This window comes from Artemia franciscana, chromosome 2 (assembly GCF_032884065.1).
Source record: "Artemia franciscana chromosome 2, ASM3288406v1, whole genome shotgun sequence".
Lineage (NCBI taxonomy): Eukaryota > Metazoa > Arthropoda > Branchiopoda > Anostraca > Artemiidae > Artemia > Artemia franciscana.
Genome location: NC_088864.1, coordinates 42,119,087 through 42,137,940, shown reverse-complemented (window position 1 = coordinate 42,137,940; position 18,854 = coordinate 42,119,087). Strand labels below are relative to the sequence as shown.

At 36.8% G+C, this 18,854-nt stretch overlaps 2 protein-coding genes across 5 annotated transcripts in view; one reads left to right on the top strand and one right to left on the bottom strand.

The window, feature by feature from the left end:
* LOC136041946 (uncharacterized) overlaps nucleotides 1-14,197 on the top strand; it is a 30,330-nt gene extending 16,133 nt beyond the window's left edge. Inside the window, exons 3-4 of the mRNA XM_065726762.1 lie at nucleotides 8,408-9,285; nucleotides 13,865-14,197. Of these exons, the coding sequence (XP_065582834.1) occupies nucleotides 8,408-9,285; nucleotides 13,865-14,112 (1,126 nt within the window). The 3' untranslated portion in view covers nucleotides 14,113-14,197. The remainder of the gene's footprint in view (nucleotides 1-8,407; nucleotides 9,286-13,864) is intronic.
* Nucleotides 1-18,854, bottom strand: part of LOC136041926 (utrophin-like) — a 427,919-nt gene that overhangs the window by 308,289 nt on the left and 100,776 nt on the right. For all 4 annotated transcript variants that reach the window (XM_065726724.1, XM_065726734.1, XM_065726743.1 and 1 more), the window contains one exon: nucleotides 17,491-17,670. In XM_065726724.1, the coding sequence (XP_065582796.1) occupies nucleotides 17,491-17,670 (180 nt within the window). The remainder of the gene's footprint in view (nucleotides 1-17,490; nucleotides 17,671-18,854) is intronic.

Genomic DNA, 18,854 nt, shown 5'->3' with positions numbered 1-18,854 from the left:
CTAGGACTGCTTATTTTTACCGCCAAGTTTCATCCCGATCCCTTCACTCTAAGTGTTTTCCAAGATTTTAGGTTTCCCCCTCCCCCCAATGTCACCAGATCCAGTCGGGATTTAAGATAACAGCTCTGAGACACGATAGCCTTCCAAACATCAAATTTCATTAAGATTGATTTTGACCAACCGTTCGTAAGTTAAAAATACTTCAATTTTTCTATTTTTTCCGAATTAACGGGCCAACCCACCCACCCCCCATCCCACCCCCAGATGGTCAAATCGGGAGAACGACTATTTCTAATTTAATCTGGTCCTGTTCCTGATACGCCTGCCAAATTTAATCGTCCTAGCTTACCTGGAAGTGCCTAAAGTAGCAAAATCGGGACCGACAGACCGACAGAATTTGTGATTGCTATATGTCACTAGGTTCATACTAAGTTCCATAGAAATTGGTAACTCCGAGGTTAGAAAGCTGTGTGGCAGGAGGCTTGAGCAGCTTAACTTCAACGTACTCGAGCCCCCCGATGTTACTGCCAATAATCTAAATAAATTTATAGCTTCCATTGTCCAGAGCCTTCCAGCATTGTCCGATCAATTACGAACAGGAGCCCTACCCCCTTCTTTTCCCACTGTTTCACCGTCTGAAATAGAAAGAAGAATTACAAGAGCTAAGAACTCATATGGCACTTGTGACGAGGCAAGAAGAGCTAAGAGCCAAGAGCTCATATGGTATGAGCTCTAACAAAATTCTAAGAATCAATAGATTGATTTAAATGGAAAACCAGAGGCTGCCGGTCAGGATTTAAAATAAGAGTTCTGAGTCACGATGTCCTTCTAAATATCAAAATTCATTAAGATCCGATCACCCACTCGTAAGTCATAAATACCTCATTTTTTTCTAATTTTTCCTCTCCCTTTAGCCCCCCAGCTTGTCGAAACTGAACAAACGACTTTATCAAGTCAATTTGTGCAGCTCCCTGACACGCCTACCAATTTTCATCGTCCTAGCACGTCCAGAAGCACCAAATTCGCCAAATCACTGAACCCCTCCCCCCAAGAGAGTGAATCCAGTACGGTTACGTCAATCACGTATCAAGGACATTTACTTATTCTATCCACCAAGCTTCATCCCCATTCCTCCACTCCAAGTGTTTTTCGAGATTTCCCCCTTCAACTCCCCCAATGTCAAAAAATCTGGTCGGGATTTGAAATAAGAGCTCTAAGACATGAATTCCTTCTAAATATCAAATTTCATTAAGATCCGATCACCTATTCGTAAGATAAAATTCCCCTAATTTTCACATTTTCCAAGAATTCAGTTTTCCCACTAAAACTCCCCCCAATGTCAAAGGATCTGGTCGGAATTCAAAATTAAAGCTTTAAAGCACAAGATCCTTCTTAATATCAAATTTCATTACGATCTGGTCACCCTTTCGTAAGTTACAAATACATCAATTTTCAAAATTACCCCCCCCCCCCAACTCCACCAAAGAGAGCAGATCTGGTCCGGTTATGTCAGTCACGTATCTTAGACAGGTTTTTAAACTTCCAATCCAGTTTCATCCTGATCTCTCCGCTTTAAGTTTTTTCTAAGATTTCTGGTCCCCCCCCCCCGCCAACTGCCCCGCAGTGACGCTGGATCCGGTTGAGATTTAAAATAACAGCTCTGAGAAACAATATCCTTCCAAACACCAAAGAGAGCAGATCTTGTCCAGTTATGTCAGTCACGTATCTTAGACAGGTCTTTATTCTTCCAATCCAGTTTCATCCTGATCTCTCCGCTTTAAGTTTTTTCTAAGATTTCTGGTCCCCCCAACTGCCCCCCCCCCACCAGTGACGCTGGATCCAGTCGGAATTTAAAATAACAGCTCTGAGACACGATATCCTTCCAAACATCAAATTTCATTAAGATCTGATCAACCGTTCGTAATAGTTCAGATAACGGGCCCCCACTCCCCCCAGATGGTCAAATCGGGAAAACAACTATTTCTAATTTAATTTGGTCCGGTCCCTGATACGCCTGCCAAATTTCATCGTCCTAGCTTACCTGGAAGTGCCTAAAGTAGCAAAACCGGGATCGACAGACAGACATTGCTATATGTCACTTGGTTAATATCAAGTGCCATAAAAACTAAGAAACAAGTGTTTGTCCTTTGGATATCCCGTTTCCTCTTATTAGTGCCTTTGGTGACTTCCTTTCTAAGCTCTTGTCTTTCCTGTTTAAAGAGATCACAGAGTCTGGGCAAATTCCAACAATTTGGAAACGGGGTTTCGTAACCCATTTGGAAAAGAACAAGAGCTAAGAGCTCATATGGCACTTGTGACGAGGTCGGAAGAGCCGAGAGCTCATATGGTACGAGGTCGGAAGAGCCAAGAGCTCATTTGGACGAGGTCGGAAGAGCCGAGAGCTCATATGGTACGAGGTCGGAAGAGCCAAGAGCCAAGAGCTCATTTGGCACTTGTGAGAAGGTCAGAACCTAAAGTTAAACTTTATAGCACAAGATCCTTCTAAATATCAAATTTCATTAAGATCTGGTCACCCTTTCGTAAGTTACAAATACCTCAATTTTCAAAATTACCTCCCCCCTCCCAATTCCACCAAAGAGAGCAGATCCGGTCCAGTTATGTCAGTCACGTATCTTAGACAGGTTTCTATTCTTCCCATCCAGTTTCATCCTGATCTCACCGCTTTAAGTATTTTCTAAGATTTCCGGTCCCCCCAACTGCCCCCCCCCCCAATTACGTTTGATCCGGTTGAGATTTAAAATAAGATATCAGAGTTACGAGGTCCTTCTAAATATGAAGTTTCATGAAGATCCGATCACTCCTTCGTAAGTTAAAAATACGTTATTTTTCTTATTTTTCAGAATTACCCCCCCCCCCCCCCGCAATTGAGCGGATCCGTTCCAATTATGTAAATTACGTATGCAAGACTTTTGCTTATTTTTCCAACCAAGTTTCATCCCAATCCCTCCAATCTCCACCAGATCCGGTCAGGATTTAAAATAAGAGCTTTGAGCCACGATATCCTTCTAAAAATCAAATTTCATGGAGATCCAATCACCCGTTCGTAAGTTAAAAATACCTCATTTTTTCTAATTTTTCAGAATTAACCCCCCCCCCCAACTACCCCAAAGAGAGCGGATCCGTTCCGTTTATGTCAATCATCTATCTAGGACTTGTGTTTATTTTTCCCACCATGTTTCATCCCGATCCCTCCACTCTAAGTGTTTTCCAAGTTTTAGGTTCCCCCTCCCAACTCCCCGCCCCCATCACAAGATCTGGTCGGGATTTAAAATAAGAGCTCTAAGACACGATATCCTTCTAAACATCAAATTTCATTGAGATCCGATCACCCGTTCGCAAGTTGAAAATACCTCATTTTTCTAATTTTTAAGACTTACTCCCCCCCCCCAACTACCCCAAAGAGAACAAATAAGTTCCGATTATGTCAATCATGTATCTAGGACTTGCGCTTATTTTTCCCATCAAGTTTCATCCCGATCCCTCTACTCTAAGTGTTTTCCAAGATTTTAGGTTTCCCCCCTCCAACTCCCCCCAATGTCATCAGACCCAGTCGGGATTTAAAATAAGAGCTCTGAGACACAATATCATTCCAAACATCAAATTTCATTAAGATCCAATCACCCGCTCATAAGTTAAAAATACTTCATTTTTTCTATTTTTCCGAATTCTCCCCCCCCCCCCAGATGGTCAAATCGGGAAAACGACTATTTCTAATTTAATCTGGTCCGGTCCCTGATACGCTTGCCAAATTTCATCGTCCTAGCTTACCTGGAAGTGCCTAAAGTAGCAAAACCGGGACTTTAGGTTTTCCCCCTCCGACTCCCCCCAATGTCATCAGATCCGGTCGGGATTTAAAATAAGAGCTCTAAGACACAATATCATTCCAAACATGAAATTTCATTAAGATCCAAATACCCGCTGATAAGTTAAAAATACTTCATTTTTTCTATTTTTTGCGAATTAACCGGGCCCCCACTCCCCCCCTCCCCAGATGGTCAAATCGGGAAAACGAATTCGGGAATGTCGGGAATTTCTAATTTAATCTGGTGCGGTCCCTGATACGCTTGCCAAATTTCATCGTCCTAGCTTACCTGGAAGTGCCTAAAGTAGCAAAACCGGGACAGACCGACAGACCGACAGAATTGGCGACTGCTATATGTCACTTGGTTAATACCAAGTGCCATAAAAACGGAAAGACGGGTTTTGAGGGCGTTCGTCCTATTACTCTTACTACTATTTCTCGAAACTTTATGAAGGATTCCTCACAGACTGGCTAAAGAAAAAAATCCTCCCTCTTACTCACCTAAGGTAATTCGGGAGCCTAAAATCTACTTCTACTTCCCACTACCTCGTTTCTCTTATTGACCACATCGGGAAAATCCTCGAAAAGCCTAGTTTTCGGCTAAATTTAATTTCCATTGACCTTCAGAAAGCATTTGACCTAGTTAACCACAATATTTCAATTGAGAAACATGTCAGCGAGTTCAATGTTGATCCCTTACTGGTGAAATTGGTTGCCTACTTCTTAACGAACACATCGCAGGTTTTCCAATACCAGAATCATTATTCAAATCCCGTTCCTGTCCACAATAGCATATTCTAAGGTACTCTCCTAGGTCCCCTCCTTTCTTCAATCATGATTAACAGCCTCGCGAAGGGATTTCCTGACCGATGGAAATTTGTTGATGACCTAACGGTTGTTGATGCTTGCTTCCGAAATCTAAAAAGCGAACCTAGGAGTATCCTTTATAGTGTCTTTATTTAAACTACTTGGTGTCACAATTTCTTAAATTTAAAGTGGGATATCCACGTTAAAGACATTATCCATAGAACTAATGTGTCTATCGCCCTCTTTAAGCTCATAAACAAATTTAGCGTCCTCCCTCCCCCTCCTTACGAATTTACACGTCTTTTGTCCACCCACATCTTGATTATGCTTGTCCAGTTTGGCACCCTTGTATATCTCGCGAAGAATCGGAAAAAAATTGGATCTATCCAAAAAAGCCTTGCGAATAATTTTCAATGAAAGCAAGGTGCCATACTCTCTGCTCCTAAAATAAAAGCTAGTTTGGAAATCCTTAAGCGAAGGAGGGTGTCGTTGTGCCTCCGTTTTTGCAAAAAAAAAGCAATAACAAATCCTCGGACAGCACGTATTTTCCCAAAACGTCACTCTCCATCCAGATTACGGCCGTTTCGAGCTGTTTCTGAGCTGATCCCTATTTTGTCCCCCATTCGCTGAGTTACTTCCACATACAAAAAAACTTTTGTTCCCTTCATCACAAAAAAAATGAATAAAATATCCCACCAGTTTCTCCCTTTTGTTTCTCTCTTTTTTTTATTGACTGATGGTGCTGCCCAGGTTGTTGCACTTATTTGCTTCTTCCCTCCCCCCCTCTATTTTTATTTTCCCTTTTAATTTACATATGTCGTTCTCTTTTTGTGTTTATTCACTTATTTTTCCCCCTCCCCTTTTTCACCAGTTTTTATCTTTTTAGCTCTTTAATTGAGTTCATGCAGCTAAATTACTGACACTTTTAATTTATACATATATATATATATATATATATATATATATATATATATATATATATATATATATATATATATATATATATATATATATATAAGGGTATATATATAAGGGTCGAACTCCGAAGTCCGAGTTCGGCCCTTTGTGGGCTTGTGATAGAGATTTTTTAAAAATAAATATCTTAGCTCATTAGTCAATTAAAAATGCTGCTCCAACAAACTAAACTGATTGCTTCACAAATTACCACTTCGTTTCAGAAGTTTTATTGGGGCATCAGTTTCTGTACTTTTGAATTAAATAAAATCAAATGGAAAGGTTTTGACAAAAAAAATATGTCCTTTCATATTAGTAAAACAGAACTGAAAGCCACAAATATAACTGTTCTAAGAAATATTTATTTTCTTTCCAATAACCTTTGTTAGTATTGTGGTTTCAGTAAATTGTACACGGCACTGCTCTTTTAGAGGGTTTAAGGGTGCAGAAGCCCCACTCATGTCTGTGGCATCACTTTTTAGGCACCCTTTAATAACACTGCGCTTTTCTTTTCGTTGAAAAATAAATGGTTCGAAGTACTAGTCGGTGTCAGTAAAGCTATTTGTATGCATGATTCTGATCGATTTTGTCCTAAGGAACACAACAAAAGCTATAGAAGAGCATGGAATCCAATGAAAGAGTAAAACTATCTAGACTTAGAACATTCTGATGATTTGAGTGTCCTAATGTTTGCAAAATGAATGATTTTTTAGAGGTTTTGAAAGTTCTGGGTGATAGACCAAGTCACTTAGACTAGGAATAAATGATTGTGAAGAGGTGATGTTGGGCAACGAGAAGATCAATCAAGTGGATGGCTTTACTTACCTCGGTAGTATTATTATTAAAGATGGGTGATTCAGTGAAGATGTTAAAAGTAGAATAGTCAAAGCCCTGGGTGTTTTCCACGGTTGAAAAAGGTTTGGATGAATAAGAAGATAATTCTGAGAACTAAGATTAGAATATTGAAAACTACAGTAATGACAACGGTCAAGTGTGTTTCCAGAGAACCAGTCAGAGGATAGTTCTGGGTGCCTGTTTGACTGACCGTCTTTCAAACACTAACCTTAACGTAAAATGTGGATCTATCCTACTTTTAGGGCTATAATAACAGAAAGGTGGAGACGGTTTTGAGGATGAAGGAGGGCCAAAGATCGTCCTTTTCGGCCACATATCTAGGGCCAAACAAAAAGCAATTTGTTCCCTAATGGAGTGGCAAGAGGTCGTAAGAAAGGATTTAACGAAAATTGGAACTTCTAGGGAGGGGGTAAAGAAAGAGGCTTTGAATTGGTTTGGATGGGGAGAGGGGCGTGCGCAGCAGTGTTCGCCTCAAACGAATTCGTTCTGCAGCGAGTCGCTGGCAGTAACAGTAGCTGTAGTAGTTGTTGGTATAATGTGATAGTTCCTATTTGCTTTGAATTCAACTTGATTACTGATTTTAACTTATTATACCAGTTTAAGTTTCATCTGTTCATTCAAAACAATTTCTGTTAGTTTTAAGTTTGACTTATTATTTTATTTTATTGTGTCCACTAAGGATATTAACATCAGTCTCTACTTTTCTTTTTAAAAAATTCTTAGAGAGCTTTTTTTAATCAGCTCTTTTTAGTCAGTTTTTTTTTCAACAGTTCGTGGTCACGAATTCCATTTAAGGAGCAACTCGTGCTAACAGTAACCGAAATAAGTTCTGATGACAAAATACACATCAAAAGAATCAGCTTTTTATGGAGATTCCAAATATATAAAACTTATTAAGTTTGAAGTTACCCGCCATAAATGATGAGCCTATGAAAATTTGCCTGATTTTCTTAACAGGGTGAATTATCTAGCTGGAAATTAAAACACGTATTCAGAACATCAGAGAACTCTGTGGCAGAGGTTCCAAATCCCTACAATAAGTGAAGTTTTTTCATTTTCTTTTACTGAGTAGGATGATCACGGATACATGTTTATTATTTTATTTGTTTTTTTTTTCTGGGGTTATCGTATCGGTCCATTAGTCCTAGAATACAGCAAAAAAATATATTAGAAAGAATATCGAAGGTTCTATATCCCTTTTTAAGTAGAGAAAAGATTGCACTTCAGCGTTTCCCGTACCATAAGGCTTCCAGTCCCATCACGGCACCAAACTCGCACCTAAAGAAGCACACAGACAATACAAACAAACAGTTAATATAGAACAGACATTTATTTTAAAGCTCCATTTAACTAAGTTGACTCATTTAAACCTTGATGGATTGTGAAGAGGTTTATAATTGCACATCAGCCATTATGGGAGAGGGCCGGTGGATCTTAGTGTAAGTGGAGGACTTTGCTTGAAGCCTCAAAAAGTGCGTTTTTGTACACAAGTTCCAAACTCTCTGTGAACGTTTAGATAAATATAAAGGGATTCTTTTTTAGGGGGGAGTAGAAATTAATCTCCAAGCCCCTTTAATTGCAAGAATTGTTTTTAACAACAACTGTAACATGGGTGCTGCGGGAATGACAGCACCCCCCTTACTGCAGACAATCCTTTTCTATGTAGCATAAAAGATTACAGTCACATGCTTTCCGGCACAAAAGGTGAAGAGGTGGAGAGAGGCATCATGAGCCCAGCCAGGAAATTTCCCCTCAAGTGCTGCCAGGAGCTTAGTTTTTGCCAATATATCAATTAGAATATTTCTCACTTTCCCATTTATTTACACGATATAATTTCTTCTATGAACGATTTAAGTTCATATTTAAAAAATCTGTTTAATTTAAGAAATGCTAAGCATTAAGTTCCAGCAATTTGACATACTAATGACTATGAAAGCTAGAATCCTAATGATTTATTTTTATTTCTAGATACCAGAAGCCAGATGGAAACATACTTGAGCAAAGTGAAGCAGCTACGATAGCTACTTTCACTCTAAGACCCACAACAACGACAACTCAGGCATCAACTACTACAACAACTGAGACCCCGACTACACAGCATCCTCCTGCTCCTCTCCAGTTTCCACCAATAGAAAGAGGAGACCAAAGTCCTCCATCAGCAATCGAAATTGACGATTTTCCACCTATTCGTGGACCAGTCCCTGCAACTATAAGTCCAAGAACATCGATTTTCCAAACTGGCCAATCAAATATACCAACTACGACTTCAAAATATATATATAGAGCGCCAGGAGAAGCTGGAAGACCAATACAAACAGAAATAAGTGCTGAATCTGAGACTCAAAGACCTCCAACTGGAATACCTTCATCATTTAAGGCGCAATCATGTCCAGCAGGCTGGAGTTTGAGCTTGGACAGACTGACAAAGGTCCACTATTGTGTAAGAACAATAAACTGCACAATAACGTGTGTAGAAGATGCACTAGACGCTTGTTCAGAAATTGAAGGTCAATTAGAAACCCCAATTCCAAGATTGAAGAAGGTACTAGAGTATAGCCGTTTCTTAACAACAAGTATAAAATGTAAGCGGCATCCTGTATATTGCTGTAAACCAGGCTGGTCAATTTTTTGTACGGACAATACCGTGTGTTCGTGTTACAAACGATACGACGAAAGGCCAAAGCATTGGAAGAAAGGGAATAACTGCTGCAAGAGACTGAATTCTACACTGGTAACTATTGAGAATCACAAAGAAAATCGCTTTATTGCGGAATTCGCTCGTCAAACTGTTAGTGATCAACACGAACTGATATGGCTTGGATTCAAACGACGAGAAAAATCTACAGGTAGCAATATTTTTTTTTTTTTTAAATTAAAAATAACGTTGTCAATTCCTTTTACAAAAAGACTTCCTGTACGAGCAATCCAAATATTATTATTTGACATATTATTCGATGGTTTGATATATTATTTGATGGAAATGTTCTTTGATAGTTTCTGTATCTTGTTCAGCAGATACCTTAACAATAATTCCGTTAATTCTATATAAATCCAAGTAAAGCTCAATAGCAAATTTCCAAATAATATAAACTATAAACGCCAATTTTCAATCTTCAAATCTTACTAACATGAGATTTTAAAACAGAACTCTGTTATGTCCATAATATAAAGAGTAGCGGGGTTGCCGCAGTAGCTGCAACCTAGTGAAGAATCCACCGGAGCCGAAATTTAAAAAATAGTTTCTAAAGAAGATGTTTAGTGACAAGCATTTCGGGACTTACACTTAATCAGAAACAGTAATTTTCCGATACAAGAAAACAGTAATTTGAAAATATGAAGGGATTTTTTCAGTATTTCGAAAGAACCTGAAACTACTGTAACATGACATCAAATCGAAATAAAAAGTACACCCTTTAAAAAGCCATTGTCGAAAACCCTCAACTTCAAGTTCGTAGTCTCGCATCAAGAAAAAAAAGGAAAGTCGTATTTGTGCAAGCGTAGCACTTTTTACTTTTTTTATTCGATAGGATCTCAAAAATCATAAGAAAGATTGTTAAGGGGTCAGGTCATTCCAAAAAATATTTTTACATTCGTGTGATTTTTATAAATTCATGTTGATAGGGCTAGAGTAGAGTGCAATATGTAACCAAGAATTGCACTCTTTGTCGCCATTTCCGGTGACAGCTACAACCTAGTAACAAGTAAACCACGTTCCATAATTACTGGTGTTTAGAGAATATGTTTCCAAAGAAACAGTTGGTTGGGAAAAATATCCCAGTTGAGACTCATTTGGATATGGTAACTTTCATTCAGGTTCTATAAAACCGCAAATTGTAATTACAAAAAGAAAAATTAAGAGCCGATGAATGACAGTTTTTTCCGATCTCAGCTTCACTCTCAGGCGAATCGTTCCAGGTTTGCTCTTTCGTAGAAATATATTAAGCAATCTTTTTAATCCTTTTCTATGTCCCTTACTTTCCAAATACTGAGAAAATTTTACCTAGAAGGGGGGAACGACAACTCCCCTTATCTATAGTATAATTTATGTTAAAATTTTAATTGCTAATGTGTGCTTTGCTAAACGGCAATGTTTAGGCATTTTAATTTTCGGCGAATCAAGACAACTTATGAAAGAACATATAGGTTTTGATTTGTCGAAAGTGATGGTAATTGGCAATCAACGTCAGTACGTGGGAAAATTGAGGGGGAGAAGTGCTTCACAATAAATGCACCCGTTCAGCTTGTATGTAGAATCAATATGTATCAATTCGATCAAATGACAAATACAAACAGTACTATAATTTACTGTTTCCTCTATCTAGGAGATAAATTTTATTAAGCACTTTAGAATAACTGTCCCTGTTTGTGATACCGTGTTACACATGGAAATGAATAACAATTAACATTAGGGTTGCAGCCGCTGAAAAACAACTTATGAAAATGAAAATCCATTCGTTTGATACATTTCATGTCCTTTTTTATGACATATCCTTTCTTCTTTTTTCTTTGCACTATCTTTGCCTGTTTGAACCAAAGAATATGCTTCGAAACTATTACTTGTGGAATGATAAGAGGATAAAAATAAGAAAAATTCCAATTCGAATTTCAATTCCTTATTTTCATTCGAGCTCAGCGCATCCTTTACTAATTTTGGAGGAAAGCCTGGCAACTTCCATAAACCGAAAAAAAAAATTCACGGTAATAATCGCAGTCTAAAATCCTTCATAACAATATGCTGCCAAAAGCACTAAACAAATAGTAACTGCTTCACACAAGGGTATCACTATAACCAGTGCCTACCAATTTTTCATACTTTCCCTGTTTATGATAAATTTTGGCAAAAACTAGCACAATCGTTCGTCACTAAACTGGAACCAAGCAGAATGAAAATATCGTTAATTTGAATGTTTGGAATGATGATTGTTTTGCACCTGGTAATAAAACAAAGACGTACAGAAATGTAGATGCAATTAATGCTGCTAATGACAAATTTTGGCAAAAACTAGCACAATCGTTCGTCACTAAACTGGAACCAAGCAGAATGAAAATATCGTTAATTTGAATGTTTGGAATGATGATTGTTTTGCACCTGGTAATAAAACAAAGACGTACAGAAATGTAGATGCAATTAATGCTGCTAATGACAAATTTTGGCAAAAACTAGCACAATCGTTCGTCACTAAACTGGGACCAAGCAGAATGAAAATATCGTTAATTTGAATGTTTGGAATGATGATTGTTTTGCACCTGGTAATAAAACAAAGACGTACAGAAATGTAGATGCAATTAATGCTGCTAATGACAAATTTTGACAAAAACTTGCACAATTGTTCGTCGCTAAACTGGAACCAAGCAGAATGAAAATATCGTTAATTTGAATGTTTGGAATGATGATTGTTTTGCACCTGGTAATAAAACAAAGACGTACAGAAATGTAGATGCAATTAATGCTGCTAATGACAAATTTTGACAAAAACTTGCACAATTGTTCGTCGCTAAACTGGCACCAAAAAGAGTGAAAATATTGTTAATTTTATTTATATAGATTTGAATATTTGGTATGATGATTGTTTTGCACCTGGTAATAAAAATAAAGAGGTACAGAAATTTAGATGCAATCAGTCCTGCCAATGACAAATTTTGATCGCCACTAAACTGGCACCAAACAGAATGAAAATATCGTTTGGTATGACGACTGTTTTGCACCTGGTAATAAAAATGAAGAGGTACAGTAATTCAGGTGCAATTGATTTTGCCAAAATGGCAAAATATTATCTCCAGGAGGAAATTATAGTGTGACTGTAGATTTAGCCCACTATGGCTTAACATTAATTTGGCTGGTTCAATAAATCGTTCAAAATAATATGATGCAACTTCATCAATATCAGCGATTTTAATTAGATCATAATTCCCAAAAACCAATTCCTTATTCATAACTCAAATAGAAGGTAGCAATAGTAAAAACTACACATTAATAATCATAGTATTTTATCATAGAAAGACTTTGTCGTTAAATTTGCAAACACATCTCCCTAAGCATTAATTCTAAGGGATCCGAATAGAATCCTTATGTATTTCACAGAAAAAACTTCCCAAATTACTACACCTCAATACTTTGAAAGAACTAGAGTCCGAGCTTGGCTTCTTATTTAGAAAGATAACAGAAGATCTTTAGTTTATTTACAAGATCTAGAAAACATATGGCAGTGCATGAGGGGAAAAATCTAAAATTAGCGTCTTCCGACATTTCCAGGCCTTGATACACACCGGAAATAAAAATTAAACCAATCCGTTTATGTCTATGTCAGAAAATTTTGAAATTAGAAAATCTTCCAGCAAATGAAGCGGCAACACCGTGAGGAAGATTTATGATATCTAGAAAATACTATAGTAGTATGCAAAAAATAGTGGATGTGATAAAAACAAAAATTATAATAAAACAACGATAATCATTCAGAAAAGATTGAAAACTTTAATCGCGACCAAAACCGTCAGTACTAAAATAAAAAAAAGGAGACAAAAAACATCCATCAAAGCCACGTAAGTATTTTCAAAAAATTTAATTTTTAAAATAAATTATCCAAATTTAAAGGATTTACAGGCAATCTCTTTTACCTGTTAAAAGTGGCACACTTTTTTTGTAAATGCTTTTTTTGTTGTTAGATCCAGTTGTTACATAAAATAAGTTAATATTGTCGATTATCTTTTAAGCATATAGTTGCTGTAGTACGCTCATGTCCCTTTAGTGGAGCTAAGTAATAAAATATAGCAACAAAACTTGCCAGAAAATCACACTTGGCAAATTTTCTATCCAGTCAGTTGATATGAGGAGTTTTGACTTTTACAGGTGATAGATATACTTCTGAAATGCATCAGAAACTACATGCTCGTTCTCATTCCTTTTTTAAATTAGGATCAATCAAGATTTAAAGTTTTCGATTTTTACAATTTTTTTTTAACCTAAAATCCCTCAAAAAAATACTGAAACTTAAAGAAGATAAACAATAGTCTCAAATTTTGCATGATTCAACTTGAAAGATGACCATTAATGAAGTTGGTAGGTTAATACGACTTTAATGTTTTATTGGCAAAAAAATTAAATACTCTGTCAAAATAAAATACCCTGTCAAAAGTACTATGTCACGGCACAGGGGAAGAAAGTACTCTGTCAAAAGTAAGTATTTGGTTAAGTATCGGCGACTAATTTTACACGCGTGTTCTATCTAAGAGTTTTCAGCTAACAGTAATAATAATACGCTAAAAAAAAAGTTAGATAACCTTTTTCTAGTGACAATTTTGACAACCAACTAAAATAAAATATGACCAAAGCCACAGCCAATACTTCATGACATAAAATATGGTTAACATTTGACCAAAAGGTACTATTCAAAATAGATATCTTAAAGTTTGATTTTCTCGTACTAGGATACGATTCAGTGATAGATGAGCCACCGACATATTTTAACTGGGCAAGTAATGCAGAGAAACAAGGAAATTGTGCTGCCATGGTTGCCAGGACGTCTAAATGGACGTACCAGAATTGCTACAAGCCAAAGTCAGTTATATGTGAAGGCCACCCATACCTTTGGCTGGACAGCTCTACTGCAACAACTACGGAGCTAAAAACAGAAAGCCAAGACAGCCGGAAGAGACGGAGAAGTCACTATCAATAATCAATATTTGATGTAGGCTAACTTTTAGTTATAACTAACAAAACTGGTGCGCTTCGAAGTAGATAAACGCTGTTAAGCCTGCTAATTTTAGCTATTCCTCTTTCTATTTTTAACTTTGTTCTTTTCTTTTATAAAACACAGGTTTCAAGAACATTATAAATTCAGATTACAAAAAATCATCGAAACTTAGTTTATAGCTATTCTAATCTATTTACAATTACTAATCAAGTCATTTACAATACTACACAAATACATTAGCAAACTGGTGAAGCTAATAGCTCGCAGCAGTTAAGCATATGCGGTGCTCTATAATCATTGTGAACAAATAAAAAAAAAAAAAAAACAATAGCAAAAAGTGGAATTTTTGTAGTCCTGCGAAGTATCACTAATACTTCCATTTTTTTCTCTCTCTCTCTCTTCAGCAGCAGGTCTATAGCTTTTAAATATTAAAATTTCAAAACTTTTTACAAATATAGCGATAGCGAAGGAGAAAAGTTTTTCTGCAGCTTGAGACATTCCAGAAAAAATGTTTTTTCTTCAAAACCCGTGGAATAGCATTAAAAGGAATAAAAAAATTAAGATTGTCTTAGCTCCGAAAATAAACCTTTTAGAGATTAAATAATGTCTGATTAGTTTAAATCTTTCAGTCATTTTTCCAATACCTTAAATCGAAATTTTTTTTATCCCAACTAAGTTTCCAAAGATAAGTCTGGAAAGTCAATTTTAAAGTTCCACAATCCGATTCCCTTTTTTTGTATTGGAATTTACGATTCATGTCAAATTTTCTGAAATTACATTTGCATATGGCAAAAAAAAAAACTAAATCTGCCTGTGATCTGATGCATATTCTGGGAGAATAAAAAGAGATGGGGATTTTCCAGAATCTGGTCATTTGCACATCAGCCAAAAGGCTGATAGATCTCAGCCAAGCTTGGTGGAAAATTAGAATCAGCGTCCTAAAATTGTACCCTTTGGCTATCCATACATAGATCAGCCTCTTTTGGTGAAGGGTCCCTAAAGTGCTGTCATCAGGAAATTTAATAGAAGGGATTGTAGCACCTCTACCAAACATGCTGGGAAGTAATAGCTAGTGTATTAATTATTTAACTAATTAACTAGCTTATTAGCTCGAATCTCGAGGAAGGATGTCAGCGGCATGTCAAAAATACGTTCTGTGTTTCTTCATTTTTCGCTATTTCAAATTAAGGATAGATGAAGCTGGTTAATCAAGTTCAAGTTCTATATTATTCTTTAACTATACATATTTAAAACTATTCACATAACTTCCCCGGCAGGGAGACTGGCTCGAAAGCCAGGCGACAATACAAACAGTATAAACAAACAAATCCAGAAGAAACGGATGTCACCACACTTCTCACTCTATTTCACACCAAAAAATAAATGCCGAAAAAAATTTATTAAAATTATTATCAATATTTATCCGATCGCTGAAGGGCCGAGAGCTACTCAAAAATTAATATTTACTAATTAGCAGAGCCATGATTTTACTTTTTAATGTTAATAGCGATAGACACTGATCAAAAAAAAATTCATATGTGTTCCAATAATTTGTAATAATATTTTTAGGCGGAAATCTAGACCATTCAGAGACAATGAAAGGCGCAGGAAACTTACTTAAAGGACAACGAGTATTATATGGTCGAACTGAGGGAGGGTCTGGAAAAAATAATTTAAAACAATCTGGTTGCATATCCTTTAGATAACGGACACGGAAAAGTATACATTGAAAAGCTAAAATTTGTCTAACCGGAAAGATATTAAAATAACTGTAAAGACTCTTAGTTGGAGATTTACCAGGAAGAGAAACTGGGGAATAAAATGACATCTTAAGGATTCTCATTGCTTTATTTTGTAACTTCAAAATAGGAAAAATATGTGACTGAAACGTACTCAAATAGATAATCGAACAATAATTAATAAACAAATGAACAAGAGAAAAATAGATTGATTTTAAAGCATAAAAAGGAAGGAAAACTTTAAGACGATGCATTACTCCTACGTTCCTTCCTAACTTAAGCCTTAGGCTAGTGATACGAGCTTGACTGGGTATTTCTCCAAAAAATATATTTCGTAGATGCAATGGGGAAGCGCAGCAGAAATTTCCACAAGCCTGAATGAATAAAAAGTGAGTTCGCCATTGAATATCTACTAGAACAGGGCATACCTCAGTCAAAGAAAATTGGTAGACAGTGAGCGTAAGTTTCATAGTTGTGCCTTTTAGGGGTACTTCCAAGGGGGGAGGGAGGTCACTAGTTATCAAGATGGCTACATACCAAGTAGTATGAGACATAAATAAACTTGGCTGAAATACACTAATGCACTACTTTTGCTAATTTAGGGTTCAGTCCCAATTTTATTTGTGTGAGGAACGGCGAGGAAGCCTAAATGCTTAAAATTAGGGCATATACCAGAACAAGTAGTCAGTTTTCAGCAAAATTTTCTGGAGATTAGTAGTTCCGCGTTGGGTCTGTTTCAGCCTCGATTCCATTTCCGTAGTGGGAGAAGGTCCCTAAACTCTAGTCATTAGAACATTCACCAAAGAAAATTTTCAGGAGAGACAGTCAAAATACACAGTTATACCTTTTCAGAGTCGAGGATCTATTTTAAAGTCTTGTCATGACAATACCTAGAAGGGAGAGTCTGATCCCAACCAAACTTAGAGGGAAGTACAAGCTAAACTCGTGGTTGTAGCTTTTTGTGGTGTGCACCTGAGCTAACCTCTGCGTAGTAGGGGGGAAGGTTAAAGTCTCTTGGTATCAGCCTAATTAATAGGCGGACTAGGAGAATCCATAAACCAAAACCGGTCAACAGTTACACCTGTTTTTCTGAGGGGCCTGCACTCGATCAAACCTCTGTAAGGAAAGAGCTACATTCTTGCATCTTATATCTATCAGGTTTTATTGTAAGCAAGTGCCATACAAGTTTTTAGTTGTTTTTTTGTTTTTTTTTAAATCTAAGTCATAACATCAGTAAACCAAGAGGCTGGGATTTAAGAAAAGCTTTTCCCGAAAGTCACATCGGGCACACAAAACTTATTTCTGAAGTTATCTAACTCCAGTACGAAGGAAAACGTGAAACTGAATACGGAAGTCGGTTACAGGGAACTACAGTCGCATATGCTCCGGATCCAGCCATCATAATTGTCGCAACACTTTACGTGGCAAAGTCTGCCAATAACTAACAAGTCTAGTAGTTATTGGTGTCTAAAACATTTAATAATCGGAAACTTTATATTTCTTACCATTGACCATTTTAATTGGTGGTCGATGCAGCTTTGAACAAAGTAATTATTCAAGACCCTAAAATGTCAAAAAAAAGAATTCAGCCCTCATTTATGAGCAATAGTCTATTTCTTACCTTGCAGAAAGAAATCTCTTCTTCAAAGTTGTTAACAAGGGTGTTTGGCTCACGTCGATTGAGTCCGTCCTCAATTTCAGTCAATAAGGTAGTCATAACATCAAAGTCCGATTGAAGTCTTACACTGAGACTACTCGCTTCTTCTAAATTAGATCTGGCCGTAGCTACTTCTTCCCCAAGCTTAAAAAAATTAAATACGGATACAATAATAATAATAATAATTTATTTTTAACCCACTAAAATTCAAGACAAGTGGAGCAAATAAAAGATAATGATAGAAAAATAACAAAACTATACGACAGATAGAACATATACAACACAACCATATCTCAACTAATGAAAGAACCACTAAAACATAGCACAACTATAAAACGAAAACAGGTGAAAACTAACGAATAAATAAACGAACTAAAGGGAGGAAGGGGCCCAGAGATAAAACATAATCCTCTTCGAATTTTGAGCCTAACTTCCGCAAAGAAGTAATAATGTCAGAAGCCCTGAAATACTGAATTATTTTCTTGTTCCTATAAGACTGGGGTAAATAAAGCAAAAACTTACAATAGCGGAAATATAATATACGTAATTCAGCCAGATCTTTTTTTTTTCAGGATAGTTGTAATACCAGACAGGAAAAGTATTGAATGGTCACAAAAGCTACTATATAGCAATGCATGCGCTTTTCGAGAACAATGACCACGAATAGCCACTATTTTACCATAGCCCACTTAAGTTTTTCATTGACATTCAGTAAAATATTGGTCCTAAAAGTTAATAGATTCGAACAAATACGAATGCCTAACCACTACAATTCAGAGACACAACGGACGGAGAAGTTAGAACACGGAATACAAACGGGCATAGACTTTGCATTAAAGATTAGGTACTCACGCTTATCAACATTCAATGATAGGCCAACACTTTGGAAATGTTTTGCTATAGATGACATGGTATTCGAGAGGCTAGACCTAAAATGGCTTAAAAGAAGTATATCATCCGCACTTGCAATATAAGAGACATTTACCAAATCACAAAAGAGAGACCATAATTTTGGATAGCATACTGTAGATATAAATACTGAAAAGATGCGGTGAGAGAGCACCACCTTGACGCACTCCCGAGCGGATTGGAATATTCCCATAAAAATTAGAGTGAAATTTTAACCAAACATAGGAATTACTATACCAAAACTGAAGAACCCGAACGACAGAAACGCTGACTCCAAAACTGACAAGAGAAAGCATAACTTGAGCATGAGAAACACTGTCAAAAGCTTTAGACAGGTCCAGGGCACAAAAGTGAACTTCAGAGCCACTGGCTTGAGCCTTTAAAAGGACAGAAGTTAAAACACGGATGACATGCTGGCA